The sequence below is a fragment of the Suricata suricatta genome, chromosome 4, assembly GCF_006229205.1.
Source record: "Suricata suricatta isolate VVHF042 chromosome 4, meerkat_22Aug2017_6uvM2_HiC, whole genome shotgun sequence".
Taxonomy (NCBI): domain Eukaryota; kingdom Metazoa; phylum Chordata; class Mammalia; order Carnivora; family Herpestidae; genus Suricata; species Suricata suricatta.
This window is the reverse complement of record NC_043703.1, coordinates 88,940,012-88,958,575: the sequence shown is the minus strand read 5'-3', so window position 1 is coordinate 88,958,575 and position 18,564 is coordinate 88,940,012. Positions and strand designations below refer to the sequence as shown.

At 38.2% G+C, this 18,564-nt stretch overlaps 1 protein-coding gene across 10 annotated transcripts in view; it reads left to right on the top strand.

The window, feature by feature from the left end:
* The window catches only part of VWA3B (von Willebrand factor A domain containing 3B), a 201,411-nt gene that overhangs the window by 93,832 nt on the left and 89,015 nt on the right, over positions 1 to 18,564 (top strand). For all 10 annotated transcript variants that reach the window (XM_029937205.1, XM_029937213.1, XM_029937211.1 and 7 more), the window contains 3 exons: positions 5,846 to 5,984; positions 7,016 to 7,147; positions 17,687 to 17,785. In XM_029937205.1, coding sequence (XP_029793065.1) covers positions 5,846 to 5,984; positions 7,016 to 7,147; positions 17,687 to 17,785 — 370 coding nt within the window. The remainder of the gene's footprint in view (positions 1 to 5,845; positions 5,985 to 7,015; positions 7,148 to 17,686; positions 17,786 to 18,564) is intronic.

The following is an 18,564-nucleotide window of genomic DNA, read 5'->3' as shown; positions in this document are numbered from 1 at the left end:
TCTCCCTTCTTCTATTCTCCAGAAGTCTTTGTGGAGAGTTGGTATCATCTCTCCCTTAAAGGTATGTAGAATTCACTATTGAAACCCTCTGGGACTGTAGTTTTTCTTTGTAGGCAGGTTTTTCATTATGTATTCAATTTCTTCACATACACGTAGATAGAACTGATGTTAATAGTTTATGTTTTCTTTATTATCAGCCTGGTTGGAGGTTATCCATTTTATTGATCTTTTTGAAGAACCAGCTTTTGGTGTCAGTGGTTTGTTTATTTTTTTCTGTATGGTTTTCTTCTTTTGGTGCCATTGATTTCTACTCTTTATTATAAAATTTCCTTTTTCTCCTTACTTTGGGTTGAGTTTCTTAAGATGGATGCTTAGATCACTGATTTGAGAACTTTCTAATATACACATTTAAAATTTCTTCTGATATTGCTTTAGCTGCCTCTCACATTGTGTTGTATTTCATTACAGTCATTTAAAAATATTTCACGAATTTCCCTTATAATTCTTCTTTGAGCAAAGGTTATTGAGAAATATGTTGTTTACCTCACAAGTATTTGTGGATTTTCTGATATCTTTTAATATCACTATGGACAGATGGATACTGTATGACTTTAGTTCTTATAAATTTATTGAGACCTGTTTTGTGGCCCAGAATATGAAGAAAAGCTACATATTCTGCTTTTGTTGGGTGGAATATACTATCAGTATCTCAGTTCAAGTTGGTTTATATAGTTGTTTCAGTCTTCCATATCATTACTCTTTTTTTATTTAATTGTTCTACAAATTGTTGAGAGAAGAACATTGAAATCTCCAGCTATAGTTGTGGATTTGCTCATTCTTTTTTCAATTCTGTCACTTTTTTCCTTCATGTATTTTGAAACTATTAGTAGATGCATGTACAGTTAGGGTTGTTATGTTCTCTTGATGAATCAGTTCCTTTAATATTATGAAATGTGCTTTTTAATCTCTGGGAATATTCCTGTTTTGAAATCTGCTTTGTCCGATATCAGTAGAGCTGCTCCTGGGTGCTTTTGATCATTTTTTGCATGGGTTTTTTTTTCTATCTTTTTACTTTACCTGTTTGTGTCTTATATTGAATAGGTTTCTTATCAACAGAATATATTGTTTTTTAAATACAATCCATCTCTGCCTTTTCTTTTAATTCCATATTGTTCTCCAAAACAGACAGACAAGCAAACTAAGATAATTGATAATGTAGGGAGTAAAAAAACAAAAACAAAACTTTGGAGAAAACCAACCTGTTAATATTCTCAGAAAGATAGAATATATGGCACTCAGAAAGTTGGAAAAAACTGTTGTATATACATATAGCAAGAGCTCTTCAAAATATGATAGCTAGAATAAATGGGAGGACTGGAAGATGAAGGCAATCTCTCAGAAAGTGACACAAGCATCCTGTGGTTGATGTTAACATCCATGTGTACATACAAATAGATAGCTTATAGCCATACATAAAATGAAGGGGAAATCTCATAAGAAAAATTTCAAAGCTGAAAGATGTTTCCAAACTGAAAGAAAGTTGCAAGGAATGTCTAGAAAGTGAGTAAAAAGACCTATCCAGCATATATTATCACAAAATTTTCAATACTAGAGATAAAGAAAAGTTCCTAAAATCTTCCATTTATCACCTCACCATCCTCTGGTTGGGTTTTTTGGTTTGTTTCTTTTTATCTTTTGGTACCCTTCACCCATTTTTTTCCACCCTTTCTCTTGGAGTCATCAGTCTGTTTGTTTTCTGTATCTATGAACTTGTTTTTTGTCTTTCTTTTAGATTCCACATATAAGAGAGATGATATGGTATTTGTCTCTCTGTCTGACTTACCTCACTTAGTGGAATGCCTTCAAGGTCCACCCATGTTATTGAAAATGGCAAGAATTCATTATTTTTTATGTCTGAACAATATTCCACTGTGTATATATGTGTATATATACATATACATATATATATACACACACACACAACAATTTATCCATTCATCTGTTGATAGACAGGTTATTTCCATATCTTGGCTATGGTAAAAAGTGCTGTAGTGAACATGGGGCTGCATATATCTTTTGAAGTTAGTGTTTTCTTTTTTGGATAAATACCTGGAAGCATAATTGCTAGAATGTGTGGTAGTCCTAATTTTAATTTTTGAGGAAATATCGTGATGTCTTCCATAGTGGCTGCACCAATTACAGTCCCACCAACAGTGCACAAGGGCTCCCTTTTCTCCACATCCTCTCTGACACTTATTATCTCTTCTCATTTTGATAAGTCATTTCTAATCTCTACCTTTTAATTGGAGTATTAAGATCATTTTCTTTTAATGTGATTATTTATTTGGTTGGATTTAAATCTAGATCTTGCTATTTGTTTTTTGTCTCATCTGTTCTTTGTTCCCTTTTCACTCTTTATCTAACATCTTTTGATGGAATATTTTTTATGATTCCATTTTACTTCTACTGTCAGCTTATAAACTCTACCTCTTTATTTTGTTTGTGTGTGTGTGTGTGTGTGTGTGTGTGTGTGTGTGTGTGACAGCATTAGCATTTACAGTATACATCTTTAACTTACCACAGTCTACCTTCAAATAATATTTTACTTCATCTATATCATAAAAATCATACAACTTCCATTCCCCCTTCTGTCTTTTCTATTGTTGTCCTTTCCACCCCTCCCCTACCCTGCTTTTTTTTTTAAGTAGGCTTCATGCCCAGGGCAGAGCCCAGTGCGGGGCCTGAACTCACAATCCTGAGATCAAGACATGAAATGAGATCAAGAGTTAGATGCTCACCTGACTGAGCCACCCAGGCCACCCCTATTATTGTCCTATACTGTATTTCAACATATGCTATAAACCCATAACACATTATTAATAATCAATTGTTGTATAGATAGATTTAAAATGAGAATTAATGTGTTTTGTATTTATCCACATATTTGATATTTCTGCACCTCTTTATTCTTTTGTATTTATCCCAGTGCAGGTATGTTGGTAATGAATTACCTCAGCTGTTTTAATCTGAAAAACTCTTTAATTTTCTTTTGTTTTTGGGAGATTTTTTTGTTTTACTTTATATAGAGTTATAGGCTTACACTTTTATATTTCAGTACTTTAAAAATCTTTCTCCAGGGGTGCTCAGTCAGTTAAGCATCCAGCTTCGGCTCAGGTCATGATCTCACAGTTCATGGGTTCAAGCCCTGCTTCAGGCTCTGTGCTGATGGTTAGCTCAGAACCTGGAGCCTGCTTCAGATTCTGTATCTTCCTCTCTCTCTGACCCTCCCCTGATTGCACTGTCTCTATCTCTCAAAAATAAATAAAAAACATAAAAAAATTTTTTTAAATCTTTCTCCATTATCTTTTGGTTTGTTATATTTATGATAAAAAGTCTTCTTTATTTTTATGTTGCGTCTGGATGCTTTTAAGACTTTTTTCTTTATCATTGTATTTTAAATTATATTATGATGTGTGTTGGTGATTTTCTTTTTTCCCATTTTTCTTCTGTTTAGGTTCTTTGAGCTTCTTGTATATATGGGTATATTGTTTTATCAAAATTGGAAACATTTGGTCATATTTCTCCAAATGTTTTTTCTGTTTTCCTTTTTCTCCTTTTTCTTAGTTTCTACATGTATTTTAGACTCATTGACATTGTTCTATTGGTTGTTTATTCTCTATTTTTAGGCTTTTTCTCTGTTCCCATTTTATTATTTTTAAAATGTTTTTATTTTTGAGAAGAGTGTGAGCAGGGCAGGGACAGAGAGTGAGGAAGACATAGAATCCAAAACAGGCTTTAGGCTCTGAGCTGTCAGCACAAAGCCTCATGCAGGGCTTGAAATCTAAGAGCCATGAGATCATGATCTGAGCCCAAGTCAGATGCTTAACAGACCAAGCGCCACTCAGGCTCTCTGGTTGTTTTCATTTAAATTGCTTCCTATTGCAATGTCTTTCCTAATGTTCCCTGATCTTTTCTTCGATTAGTGTCTGATGTCTGTTAATACCATGTAGTATATTTTTCATTTTCGTTATTGTGCATCTCAGTACATTCCCTTTTATATTGTCTATTTCTGTCCTCAGTTTGCTTTTACTTTACCTTGTTGAAAATATGGATTGTGTTTATAATAGCTGTGTAACATCCTTTTCTACTAATTCTATCATTTGTATTATTTTAGGGTCTGTTTCTATTGATCTGTTTTTCTTCTGATTGTGGGTCATATTTTCCTGCTTCTTTGTATGCCTGGTAATTTTTTACTGGAATGCAGACATTTTTAATTTTAATTTTTTATGTCTTTTATTTATTTTTGAGAGACAGAGAGAGACAGTGTAAGCAGGGGAGGGTCAGAGAGAGAGGGAGACACAGAATCTGAAGCAGGCTCCAGACTCTGAGCTAGCTGTCAGCACAGAGCCCGACGCGGGGCTCAAACCCACGAACCATGAGATCATGACCTGAGCTGAAGCCAGCCGCTTACTGAGCCACCCAGATGCCCCCAGACATTTTGAATTTTACATTGTTGGGTACTGGATTTTGCTGTATTTTTAAAATACATGTTTCATGATGCAGTTATGTTCCTTGTTATCACTTGGATCCCTATGGGGCTTGCTTTTAAGTTATATTAACATAGGTCCAGGGCAGCCTTTAGTATGGGGCTAATTTGGTCTTTCTACTAAGGCAATGCCCTTATGAAAACTCTACTTGATGTCCCATGTTTTAAGGAGGCTTTCCCACTCTGGTTGTTTGGAAGATGAACTAGCCCTGGGTAAGCTCTAAGGTGCTGATCTGGTTACTCCTTTATGGTGATTTGTTCCTTGGCTTTAGTAGTTTCTTCATATGCATGCCCTGATTATTACTTATCCAGAATCCTTTTTTTTAAATGTTTATTTGAGAGAGAATCAGAGAGAGGGCAGGGGAGGGGCAGAGAAAGAGGGAGACACAGAATCCAAAGCAAAAATTCAAAAGCCAAAGCCAAAGCAAGTTCCAGGCTCCAATCTGTCAGCACAGAGCCTGATGTGTGGCTCCAACTGAAGAACCATGAGATCATGACTTAAGCCAAAGTTGGATGCTTAACCAGCTGAGCCACCCAGGCACCCCTACTTAGCCAAAATCTTTAGGGCACTCTCTGCAGATGGCCAGAATATATTATTCTCTTCTTTTCTCTCTCTGTCCATCATTCCCTACCATCTCTGCTTCTATGCAGCAACCTCTTCATCAATATTTTGCCTTACAAATTGTAGTTGACTAGGCCTTGGTAAACTCTGAATTCAAGTTGCAAGGATTTTTTCCCTCTGCTTACCCCTTACCCCAGGTCTTGCCTTGAACTTAATTTACGTCCTGTTATGGGAGCCTGAGTTCCAATCACAGAAGCAGTCCTTCTCCTCCAACTGCCTGATGCTTAGTTATTATAGGGATCTGGGGTACTTGATATGGTCCATAAGCTTCACTGAAGCTTTGGAAATGTGCTGGCATTACTAGCTTGACTGCAGTCAGCAGGGCTAAAAGAACAAATGGTCTGAAGTCACTGACAGATTGAAAGTATCAGATGACAGGAAGTAATTTACTTTGGGCTTCGGAACACAGTATTGGATTTATTTTTCTGTCCTGTTGGTTTTTCTACTTCTGTTTTACTTGGATTGATGATGGATAGTGGAGGTGGGGGTGACAAAGGAGCCAGCCCAAATGTAGGATTTTCCACAGAAAACCCTCCAAATGAGTAATCCACTCACAGAAGATTGCGCATAAACAATATAGTACAGCTTGGCCTCTGTAGATGTCTTATTAAGTTCTTAGAGAGATCTGTCATTGCCACAGGCTATAAAAATTCACTTTCAACCTATTTCCTGCCTAGGATTAAGTGGCTACAGGATGGAAGTCAAATCCTCTTTGGAAAAGTACGTAATGATTGTGTCTACGTCCTCATTGATACATCTCATTCAATGAAGAGCAAACTGGACTTCATGAAGGGCAAGATCATCCAGTTGATACAGGTTAGATGGAACTGTCAGGTGCATGGATTTGGGGGTCCTTTAGCAGCCTTCACCTGCATTGTTTCTGCAAGGTGCACAGGTGAGGTCTGCACTCAGGCATCTACAGGGACACCACTTCAGATAAAATCTCTTTTGCCAGTTCTCCTTTGCATGCAGACCCTTCTCATGGTGGGGGGAGGGTTCTTTCTGTGACATGTGGGCTGCTAAGGAAGCTTCAGTGTCCATTGCTTCAGGTTTTCTCTGTCCTGAAATCTGTGGAGTGCACACATCTTCATTGTTTTCCAGATGCTCTTCAGCTCGGCATTTTTATTTTAATTTCCAGTGTTTATTAGGGATGTTGCTTGTACTGGGCCCAGAACTCATGTATGGAAGGAGCGTAGGCTGATGGTTAGGAGCATCCAATTCTTATTCTACCTATGCTCTCTCTGAGTTGTGTGACCTGAAGCAGACTGCTTCTGCTTCCCAACTCCTAGAATGGATATCCGGGTACTGTCACAAATGAGTAGTATCGATGCGTTACTACAGAAAATAATTGTGGGGAGTGTTGACAAATGCAAAATACAAGTTTTAATTCTATAAACCTCTGCTGGAGAAATGTGAGTTGGTGGAAACAAATTTAAAAAATGTGTAACCAAATACTCGCCTTAACAAAAAGATGATGCCCAAAATGATGATGGCATTTTGGATTTCTTTATTTTAAGCAGATTGCATTTAGTGTGTGTATGTGGTATACCATTAATGTCAGTATTAAACACAACATTTAAGGTCATTTTATGTATAAAAACATATGCATATATGTGATATATATAATATATTCATACATATATGCATTTGTTAAAGTGTAATATCCAAACTATGTATAAATGTTATTTAAATATTTGCTGAAAAGATTTTCTTTTTTGAATGTACTTTCTAGCTTCCAGAGCTGTAAAGAGATGTCATAGTGATTAAAATTTATCAAACTGTGACCTCGTCTAACCTTTTCTTACATCTGAGTGGTGTTTTGGTTAAATAATAATTTTCTCTTACAGGAACAGCTGAAATATAAAAGGAAATTCAATTTTGTGCAGTTTGATGCTCAAGCAGTTGCTTGGCAGGAAAAACTTGTTGAAATCAGTGAAGGTAGTTTGCAAGCGGCTCAGTCCTGGGTTAGAGACATCAAGGTAGGAAGGGTGGATGCTGGGTCTGGGGGGAGAAACCTGACTTGATCTCCTGCTAAGTTAATTCATGCCATGGAAATTCTTGAGAAAAGGGTTCTGAGCCCCGAGACAGCAGGGGTTTCCCACAGGCGCTCATTTTGTTTACAGTGGTCACATGAATCCAAGCTCATGAGTCACCATCTTAGCATTTGGATAGGCTTCTGTTCACAGCACACCATTTTTGGATCTGCCCGTGGCTCAGATCGCACCCCTTTATGAAGACAAATGTCAAAATTTAATTTTTTTGTACTCAAACATTCAGATTAGATCCTCCTGAAACCTCATTATTGTTTCAAATGATATATTTCAGCTATTTTTAACAGTTGACTTTGTTCAAAAGTGATGAGCTGGTGACAAAGCAAGGAGAGAGGGGCTGGGGGCAGGATACAGTGAGAAAAGGAAATCACTTCTTCAGGCCTGCCTGTCATTGGAGAACTGCTCTTGGCACTTAGATTACTGGGGGAAATTTTCCTTTCTTTGAATTTTCTCTTATCTTGAATTTACCTTAATTAAAAAAAATCTCTTTCCAGAACCACAAAGCATTCCAGATATTTGAGATACACTAAAATTGAAACTAAGGCTCTTCTCAAAAAGTCAAGTGTAGATCATAAACATCTTTAAATAGTTCAATGCGTGGGTGTCCTGGATTTGACAGGAAGCCACAAATGGACATTAGCAGAGCTTCCTGAATATTGAGATATACCAGAATTCCCTTGGGACTGGGTTTTTAAAAATGGGAGAAGGAAGACATATGTTCTGTAAGAAATTATGATGCCTGTAAGATCTTGATCAAAGTGGCCACCTTATCCTGGGAAAGAATATTCAATTCACACCCCCCTTGATAAATTTCCAGGATTAGCTAGTGAAATTACTCCTTTTACGGACTATAGGTGGTTGTTAATTTAGAGCCCACTTATTTAGAGTTTCTCATAACAAGATATCACATATATAGTCTCATTAGATAAAAGCACTAACAGGGGCATCTGGGTGGCTCAATCGGTTAAGCGTCCGACTTCGGCTCAGGTCATGGTCTCATGGTTAGTGGGTTTGAGCCCTGCATCGGGCTCGGTGCTGACAGCTCAGAGCCTGGAGCCTGTCTTGGATGCTGTATCTCCCTCTCTCTCTGACCCTCCCCTGCTTGCTCTGTCTCTCTCTCTGTCTCTCAAAAATAAATAAAAAACATTTTTAAAAAAAGCACTAACAGGTGCCGCTTTATATAGAAATCACTAATGAATTGAACCAGCCATCTGAATGGCTAAAAATATAATTCAAATCATTATTTCTAAAATATAATTCTGTTATCTTCAGAAATTTTCACTGAGGCTCTCTTGCTTGCTGAATGTGCAAACTTTATTTTTAAAGACTGGATTTCTCTATATTCTTTTGACTGGTTTGGCTCAAAAATAAACCCAATAAATTCAGGATACCACTACAGCGTTCTGAAACTGCTTTGTGCTAGTGTTGGAGCAGCAGTTCCCCAAGCAGGCCTAGCCAGTCCAAGGTCAAAGGAGCACAAGCTGGGGCCAAGTCTGCCCAGTAGTTGGGGGTGGGGCCTGGCCAAGGCGGCTGGAGAAGCAGGGAAGGAGCAGGTACAGAAGAGGCACCAACTCCTGACCATCTTTCTCATGATTCCCAGTCTGGCTTTCTCCTAGCTTTTCTAAGATCTTTGCAACATTCCCTGAATGGTAGACTTGTCAACAAGACTATTGATATGGGGCCTGGAGAGAAGAGTTGTTCTGTGTATCAGCTAAGCTACATTTCTGCTGCCCAAATGCTAAAGCAGTTCTTTAGTGGGATTTTTTTTAACTTTTTAATTTGAAATCATTTTGGACTTATGAAAGAGTTGCAAAGATAGTACAGAGGGTGCCTGTAATACCCTTTAGTTTCCCCTAATGTTAACATTTGATGTAAACATAGTTCAATTGTCAAAACTAAGAAAGTCACAGGGGTGCCTGGCTGGGTCGGTTGGTAGAGTCTGTGACTCTTGACATTGGGGTCCTGAGTTTGAGCCTCATTAGGCTTAGAGCCAATTTTTTAAATGTTTGTTTATATTTGAGAGAGAGAGCGAGCGTGCGAGAGCATGTGTGTGCACAAGCAAGGGAGGGGCAGAGAGAGAAAGAGGTAGATATAGAATCCTAAACAGGCTCCAGGCTCTGAGCTGTCAGCACAGAGTGTGACAGGGGGCTTGAACCCATAAACTGTGAGATCATGACCTGAGCCGAAGTTGGACACTCAACCAAATGAGCCACCTAGGTGCCCTTAGAGCCTGTTCAAAAAAAAGTCTATTTAAAGCAAAACAAAACCAAAAATTAAGAAAAATCACATATCCGTTATTAACTAAATTATAGACTTCATCCAGGGTTTATTAGTCTTTCTATACAAGCTATTTTATTTCTGAAAATTTTTATTTATTTATTATTGAAATATAGGTGACATACAGTTTCATATTAGTTTCAGGTGAACAACATAGTGCTGTGACAATTCTCTCCATTACCCAGTGCTCCACACAGTAGGTATAGTCACCATCTGTCACCATACAATTCTATTATAATATTATTGACTATAATCCCTCTGCTGTACTTTTCATTCTCATGACTTAATTATTTGATAACTGGTAGCTTGTACCTCTTAATCCCCTTCACCTCTTTCACTTGTGCCCCCACATTACGGTTAGTTGCAGTGTCTCCTCAGTCTCACATCCTCAGTGATGCCTTGTCTTTCATGACCTTTTGATCAGGTGTTTTGTAGAATGTTCTCAAATCTGGTTTTATCTGATGTTTTCTGATGGTTAGATTGGGGTTGGAATACCACAGAGGTGCTGTGTCCTTCTCAGTGCATCATGGTGATATGCCTTGCTACTAGTGGTGTTAATTTTGATCTCTTGGGTAAGGTGGCATCTGATAGGTTTCTCCCCTGTAAAGTTACTTAAAATTTTTTTTACTCTTTATTTATTTTGGAGAGAGAGAGACAGAGAGATAGAGATAGGGGAGGAACAGAGAGAGAGGGAGACACAGAATATGAAGCAAGCTCCAGACTCTGAGTTGTCACCACAGAGCCTGATGTGGAGCTCGAACCCATGAACTGTGAGATCATGACCTGAGCTGAAGTTGGCCACTTAACTGACTGAGCCACCCAGGTGCCCCATTTTTTTTTTCTTTTTATAGATTATACGTGTTTTGGAGGTGGTACTTTGAGGCTATGTGCATATCCTTTGTGTCTTAAACTTTTGCCCACTAATTTAACATTCAGTGGTGGATCATCTCTACAGCAGTTATTACTGTGCTGTTCTTATGGTGACTATCTATTTCTTCTATTCCTTTCACATTTTTGTGTTAGAATTCTTCTATAATGAAGAGCTTCCCCTTCCCCCCTTTTGTTTATTCATTCATTCATGTATTTATTTCATTTTGGACTCATGGATATTTATTTACTCTTTTGGGAATAAGTCAATAATAATATTATTTATTTTGTTACTAAGCTTGTTCCCACACTGGCCATTGGGAACTTTTTTAGGTTGTCCCCTGTGTTCTTCACATAGGCATCTATCTTTTTTTTTTCTTGAATACTTGCTTTTTTTCTGGCACTATGAGATATTTCATGATCATCTTATATTTTCCTGCCTCAATCCTGGAATTTACCACTTCTCCAAGGAACCCTTGTTTCTTTTATTAGAAAGTAGTATTTGCAAACCAAAATCTGGGCACTTAGGAACACTTATTGTTGCTACTGGACTCACTGCCTCTAGGCTCTCTCAGTGGACAGAGATGGGAAATATATGTACAATCGCCCATCAATCCATAAACATCTATATTTCTGTGTCTATTATCTATATTTTCATTTTAAAAAAAAAGGGACGCCTGGGTGGCTTAGTTGGTTAAGCATCTGACTCTTGATATTAGCCAAGGTCATGATCTCATGGTCATGGGATTGATCCTCCATGCTGTGTGTGAAGCCTGCTTGGGATTCTCTCTGCCCCTCCCCTGCTTGCACACATTCTTGCACACATGCTTTCTCTCTCTCAAAAAGAAAGAAAGAAACTTATAAAATAAAACTAGGAGCCATACTAATAACTCTTACTCCAGTCCAGAGCCACAGGAATTATTTGTAATGAGTGTATTTGCTTCTTTGACCATGAAAAACCTGATTTTCATTATTCGTATTGTATTTGGTTATTCGTTCAACCCTAGTATATGTATAGTTTCAGAATTTCTAATCCATAATCTGAGAAAAACATTTATCAGCTGGAGTACAGTGTTTACATATAGTTCTTTCTCTCTTTAACCTTACACTATCTAGTCAAAAAACTGTTTCCTGAAGTTCTTGAAGTCAGATACTTTTTTACTCAGCTACCTCAGTGTGGTTATATAATTCATTATTAATATGTTGGCTTCCTTCCTCATGCTAATTGAATTGTATTTTAATTTGTACACAGCAAAAGCACTCTTTTTGGTGTATAGATCTATGGATTTTGACAAATGTGTAGAGTCATGTATTTACACCTCTTTGACTAAAGGACTGGGAAAAGATAGGCCCACCAATGATCTAGTGGACTCCCCAAACTCCGCAACCCAGGCCCTGGCACGTAGTCTAGATCATTGGAAGCAGTGGCAAGAGTAAAGCCATGACTTCCTCAGTCAGATCCTGCCAAGTGGTCCAGTCTACCAGCAGCAGCAAAAGCAGCAAAACTTCAGCTGCCTTCTTGTACACCCCAAGTCTGGCGGGCTGTCTTATCCACCAGAAACAAGGGCAGCAGTAAAGTCCTCAGCCACCCAGCGTCTATGCCACAACATTGTGGCATGTGTGAGTAGTCTGATCTTTTGGCAGCGGTAACAGTAGCAATATCACAGGCTATCTCAGACTGTAGTCCACACATGGGGTACTGGCAGGTGGTCCCCTACAGCTGCTGAAGTGGCATTTCTAAAACCAGGTCACCTGTAGGTGGTGTGACCAGCCAGCAACAGCAAAGTTTCTGACATCCCAGCTTCACACCTGGGGAAGCAATGAGAAGTCCAGTCCTCCAACAACAGCAAAGGTAAAGCCTTGTGTGTTTCTGCTCTCAACTCAGTGGCATAAGTAGAGTCAGGTTCAGCAGCTTCTGCTCCTAAACCCCAGAAGGTCACCTAGCACCAATAGGCAGCCCAAAAACATACCTTTGCTGGGCTTCCTACAGATAGCACCAAATAGAAACTGAGTGGGAAACCCAGCAGCATAAGAAGAACAAAGCAGACCAGAATTGGATTGCATGGAGTAGAAAATTGAATTGTCATTGGAATTAAAGCCCACAAAGGTAGGCTAAAATAAACATACTAAACCTAAATAGGGTGACTGTCTGTTAAATGACATTTAAATTGGAATAGTCTCCTAACATAGTAACCAAATTGTCCAGGACATAACAATCACTCATCATACTATGATCCAAGAAATCCACATTTGAATGAGAAGAGCACACAACTGATGCCAGTACCACCAGAGCCTCAGAGATCTCTGGGACAGTAAAAAAGATGTAATATTCATGTCATCATAATTCTAGAAAGGATAGGAGAGGGTGGGACTGAAAAAGTATTTTAAAAAAGTAATGGCTAAAAACTCCCCAAATTTGGTGAAAAACATAAAAACTACAATTCAAGAGCCTAAGCAAACCCTAGAGAGGGTAAAACCAAAGAAATCCATACCACAACACATTATATTTAATCTTCTGAAAAGTAAAGACAAAGAATGATCCTAAAAACAACTTAAGAGCAATAACGCATAAGCTATAAAGGAACACCAATTCAAATGACACCAGTTTCTCATCTGAAACCAGGAGGCCAGAAGGAGGTGACACAGCGTTTTTCAAGTACTGAAAGAAAGGAACTGTAAGCCAGAAATCATCTATCTGGTGAAACTGTCCGCCAGTGTTGAAGCAGAAGGAAAACAAAGAGAATTTATTGCCAGGAGACCTACCCTTAAAGAATGGCTAATGGAAACTCTCCAAATTGGAAGAAGGCTTGGACCTTCAGAAATGATGGAAGAACAGTGGAATGGGTGAATATAGAAGTAAACATAGGAGAAAATCTGTAACCTCATGGGTTGATTTAATTATGTTTCATGGTTCAAGAAAAAGTTTAACACCATCTCTATCTATAGTGAATATAGAGGAAATACTTCAGATAATTAATAGTATTTAAATGGTTACAGTAAAGGGACCTAAGTGGAAGGATAGTTTTCACACTTAACTTGAAGTGGTAAATCATAATATCATTAGACTGTGATAAGTAACACATATACCTAAGAAAATACCTAAACTATCCATGAAGAAAGCTACATAAAACAATACACTCAAAAATATCACAAATAAATCAGAATAGAACATTAAAAGATGTTCACATAATCCATAGCAAGGCAAGGAAAAATAAGATAAATGAGAAACAGAGGAAATGCATGTAAAAAATGGGACACCTAATTAAATATCAGTAACTACATGTAAATGATCCCAATATACCAATTACATGGTAGAGGTTGGAGAGTAGACAAAGACGTGATCCAGCTCTGTGTGGTATGTAAGAAAGTCAATTCAAATATAACATAGGTTGAAAGTAAAAGGATGGAAAAGATATGTAAACACTATTTTTTTAAATCTGTAGTAACTATGTTAATATCACATAAAGTAGACTTTAAAGCAAAGAGAACTGCAAGAAACGTAATATAATAAAAAGATCAATGAGAAGATAACAATTCTAGCTATACTTGTGAGCATAGCATAATGTATAAACTTGCGCAGTTATTATGTAAGACTGTGTTTCAACTATAGTTTACAAAAAAGAAGATAACAATCCTAAATGTGTATGTACCGAACAACAAAGCTTCAAAGTAAATGGAGCAAAATCTGATGGAGTCAAAAGGAATAATGGACAAATCAACAATTAGAGTTGAGGCCTTCGGTACCGCAGTCTTAGCAGTTGATAGCACTACTGAGCAGTCAGCCAGGATTTGGAAGAAGGAACAATACCATCAACTCACCGTATCTAATTAACATTTATAGAATGCTCCACCCAACCATAGAATATATATTCTTTTCAAATAAACATTGGACATTCACATAAAGAGACATATCTTGAGTCATAAAACAATCCTTAACAAATTTAAAAGAATTGATACAGATGTCTCCTGACCATAGTGGTATCAAACTAGAAATCAATAACAGAAAAACAACATGAAAATCTCAGGACATTTGGAAATTAAAGAACAGGCTTTAAACAATTCACAGATATGAAAGAATGCCACAAAGAAAATTTAAAATCTCATAGAATTTAATGAAAATTAAGCAAAACGTGAAGATTGGGCAATGAAGCTAACAGTGCTGGGAAGGAACTTGATGCACTAAAAGCCTGTATTACAAAAGAGGGTTAAGCAGGCTGTGTTGTAGCTTATGAGCAAGTAATGAATTATATCATGTATCTTGAAAGTATCATAGATAAGCTGCTATATTACAATTGCCACTTCAGATAGCTGTGAAATTAGGTGATTAACTAGTTGGTACCTAACCTTCTAATTTCTGTATAAGTTAATTACATGAAATAGAAGTGGGGGTTTTGATTTTTTACTTTGCTTTTCTGTTTGGAGTATCATTGAAACTACTGTATTGTAAATGACGGAAATTAATTGCATATGTTAAAAAAATAAATTGTATAAAAAAATTAAAAAAATAAAAAAAAACAAAAGAGGGAATGGTTGCAAATCCACAATCTATCTTATCTCAAGAACCTTCGATCTGCCTTTTCAAGGATATTTATATAGCAAACTGCCTTAGAATGTAGAGATATTGGCTCCCTTCAGAGCAAAAAGTGATGTGTTTATTAGCCAGTATAAAGATAATACCTAACGCCAGAGCAAAGGACATGCATGTTTGCAGTTCGTTAAAGAATATACAGTTTTCCTGAGTTCAGGGTCCTTCTCCATTAACACAACCTACTGTGTGTGCAAGTGTCACTTAGCCCTCTTCATATCACTCTATGGGAATTGGGACTCAGGAAACTGGTGCCCAAACAAAGCTGACATTCTGGCTACTGTTATTGCCATTAGTAGTAAAGTCCTTTGTCGGTGACCCAGGACTCTTGGCTCTTCTGCCAGTATCCATGTTTGTCGGCAAGTAAGGGAAAAATCTCAGACCCTTCACAGTTCTTGATGTATATTCATGCAAAAAACCTATAAGCAAATGTTTGTAACACCTTTATTTATAAACAATGGGAAAGGACACAGATGTCTTTCAAACAGGAAAACAATGGATAAACAATTTTACATCTATACATTGATATACAAGTCATCAATAAAAGGAAACAAACTCTTGATTCATTAAATAACTTGGGTAGATCTTAAATACATTTTGGTAAATGAAAGAGGCTCGACCCGGGAGGCTACATATTATGGGGAGGAGATAAAAGTTGGAGTCCAGCTTCCCTTCTTGAACCCTGAGGGGTGCAGCAACTCATTACTGCTGGGTAGGTGTGAATGCAGTTGGGCTGGGAGGACTCGTTACAGTTGGTGGGGATGAAAGTCTTGTCTCTCCACTTGGCCTTCTCTGCCATGACCGTGGTGGAAGTATCAGGGCACTTTATTTCATTTATCTGACTTGACTTTCTCAGGTCCCTGGGTTTGTGTCTGTCATCGTTTTTGGAAAACGCTCAGCCATTCATTTTTTCAGATATTTCTCTGATCCTGTTTCCTCTCTTGTGTTTTTAATTACGCACATGTCAGAATGTTTGATACTAACACACAGCCCTTTGATGCTCATTTCTGTTTTGATTTTACTCTTTGTATTCATCTGCATTACTGTGTTTTTGATTTTTAGTGTTTCCATTCAACTATTTCTTAAGGTTTCCATCCGTCTGCTGAAATCACCCATCTGGCCTTATGTGTTGTTCACCTTTGCCATTAGAAGTTTTAGCGTATTAATCACAGTTATTTTAAATTTTCTTTCAAATAGTTTCAACATCTGTGTCATATCTAAGTTTGTTTCTGATGAGTGTTTTTGTCTCTTGGTAATATGTTGTTTATTTCTTTTTAGTATGCCTTTTTGCTTTGTTTGTTGAAAGCTAGACATCACAGTAGCATATAGAGACTGAGATAAATATTATTTATGTCTGGAAATGAGCATACCTTTCTTTTTGGGGGGAGAGGGGTAAAACTATTCTAGAGTTGGGCTAGGTTTGAGATTTGTTGCCGTTACCATGTGCGCCAGGCCCCTCACACTCTTGTGGTGCTTGGGGTTAGGATGGGGGAGGGGGTGATGTGCTAGAGACTTGTTCCTCAGTATCTGCTCCACCGTCTGGTTTTGATTTTCCCTTCACAAAGGGCCTCACATTGTCACTCTCTTCCTAGTTCCTTGCCAGTCAGTGTTGGTAGGGAACGTAGGATGGGTGTTCTCTGAATGAGACTTTATCTTAGGCAGGCTGGTGTCCCAGAGTCTAGGGACTGTGCTTTTCTCAGTAGTTCTGCAGAGAACCTAGCCCTGCTCCTTTTACAGGAGTGGGGGGTTTGGAGAGCGTCCCCCAGCTCTCCTGGGTTTTCATGAGTTCCCTAAGGGTAACTCTGTTTGTTGTCCTTCCTCTCTGCCCCCCACCACACACACAGGTACATACACACACACACACACACACACACACATTAGTGCTTTTGTTCTGAGGTTGAGATGGAGGAGAAGGACCCCTGTGTCGCTGTTCTTCCCCAGTTCTGCATCATGTAGGAGACTTTCTGAGTACCCTGTGGGCTTTGTGGTGAGAGCCTTCGCACCAGTATATACCTGGCTAGCCTCTGCCAGTTCACAGGTCACCCCAGTCAAGCTCCTACTTGTGTCTGCTGCATCTCACCCCAGGAGCCAGTGCTTGCGTCTCACCAGTCTCTGCACATGCCTGTCTGTCTTCACATTTGGGGTGAGTTGATTGCCCTGTGACCTACGCACTCTAATGAGCAGAACAAAAGGCATTTACTTGCTGTTTATCTGGCTTATTTTTATTAGAAGTCTGGCAGTGACATTCTTTCCAGTGCTCCACATCCTTGAGCAGAAACTGCAGGGGTTTTAAAAACTTAACAGTTTCTTTGCTATACCCCAGATCGCTGATGTTAACAGGCTCAAGTTTGAATAAATCCCGGTTTGCCCTGCCAGGCTTGTGTTCAGACTGTATGTTTAAGCTGTGTTGACAGCCTAATGAACAGTAACTGAGTTAGTGCCTCACACAGAAACACAAAGATAAAGTTGCATTAAGAACTCTGTCGTCAGGACAGGAAATCCATAGTCCTGGCTTCTAGCTGTCCTGGAATTGTCTGAATAGAGGCTTTTATGGCACATCCAGGGATTTGGCTCCTTGGAATTCCTGGGCTTAAATTATTACCTCGATATTATCTTCTATTTTGTGAGTGCTTTTCTTTCTTTTTTTGGAAGCAGAAAATAATTTGTCATATCTATTTTGAGACTCATGTATGTGCTTGGTCTCTCTCCCTCTCTCTCTCCCTCCCTCCCTCTTGTAGATTGGAAGTTCCACAAACACCCTCAATGCTTTGCAAATTGCTTTTGCTGATGAAGAAACACAAGTAATCTACCTTTTGACAGATGGGAGACCTGATCAGGTACTTACCAAAGTTGGGGACAAAGACAGATTCACCAGTACCCTTTGAATGCTGAAAATGGGTTTGAGGGACCTTTTCAACTGCCATTGAAAAGCTGTTGAGAGATGGGTCTTTGGCTTAGGGACCCAGAACTGAGGTGAGAAAATACACTGAGGAATTCTTTTGTCTGCTGAAATGCAGAGGAGAATTTATGTGACAGCAAATGTTGTCTGGTTAATGTGCCACACACCCACAGGCCTGGAGACCAAACCCATGAAAGGAGATATCCACCTTCCATTGAGGACTGGTTTATATTTTATTACAAACTAAGAGTAAGGAGATTCTTTTTTATTTTTTTCCTTTGGAGGCTCCAAATCTAAACATGTCACTGCACAATGTCCTTGGTTTTACCCCTAATTTTAACTAAGTAATCACTTAAACAAAAACATGCCTTTCTAGTGAAATTTTCTTTGTTTTGCTTAGCCTGACTGGAAAATATTTGAAAAGTTTTGGTGGAGTCTGTTCATCTTCTTTTGAGCTTTGTGAATGAAAGACTAATGCTTTGGGCATGAAATAAATATACGGACTTGCAGGCCAGGACAATGTAAATTAACCGCTGAAGCGAATTAGTATCAATTTGTATCCTTCATTGTGAGATGCTTCATGTGAAGAGTGCTAGACAAATACTGTAAAATATCCTACATCAAATGGTCCAGGGCTTAAATAGTAAAGCAACTGGATTTTATCACAGCGTTAGATTTATGGCAGAGAAGTTATGTGTAAAGTGAAATTTTATTTTG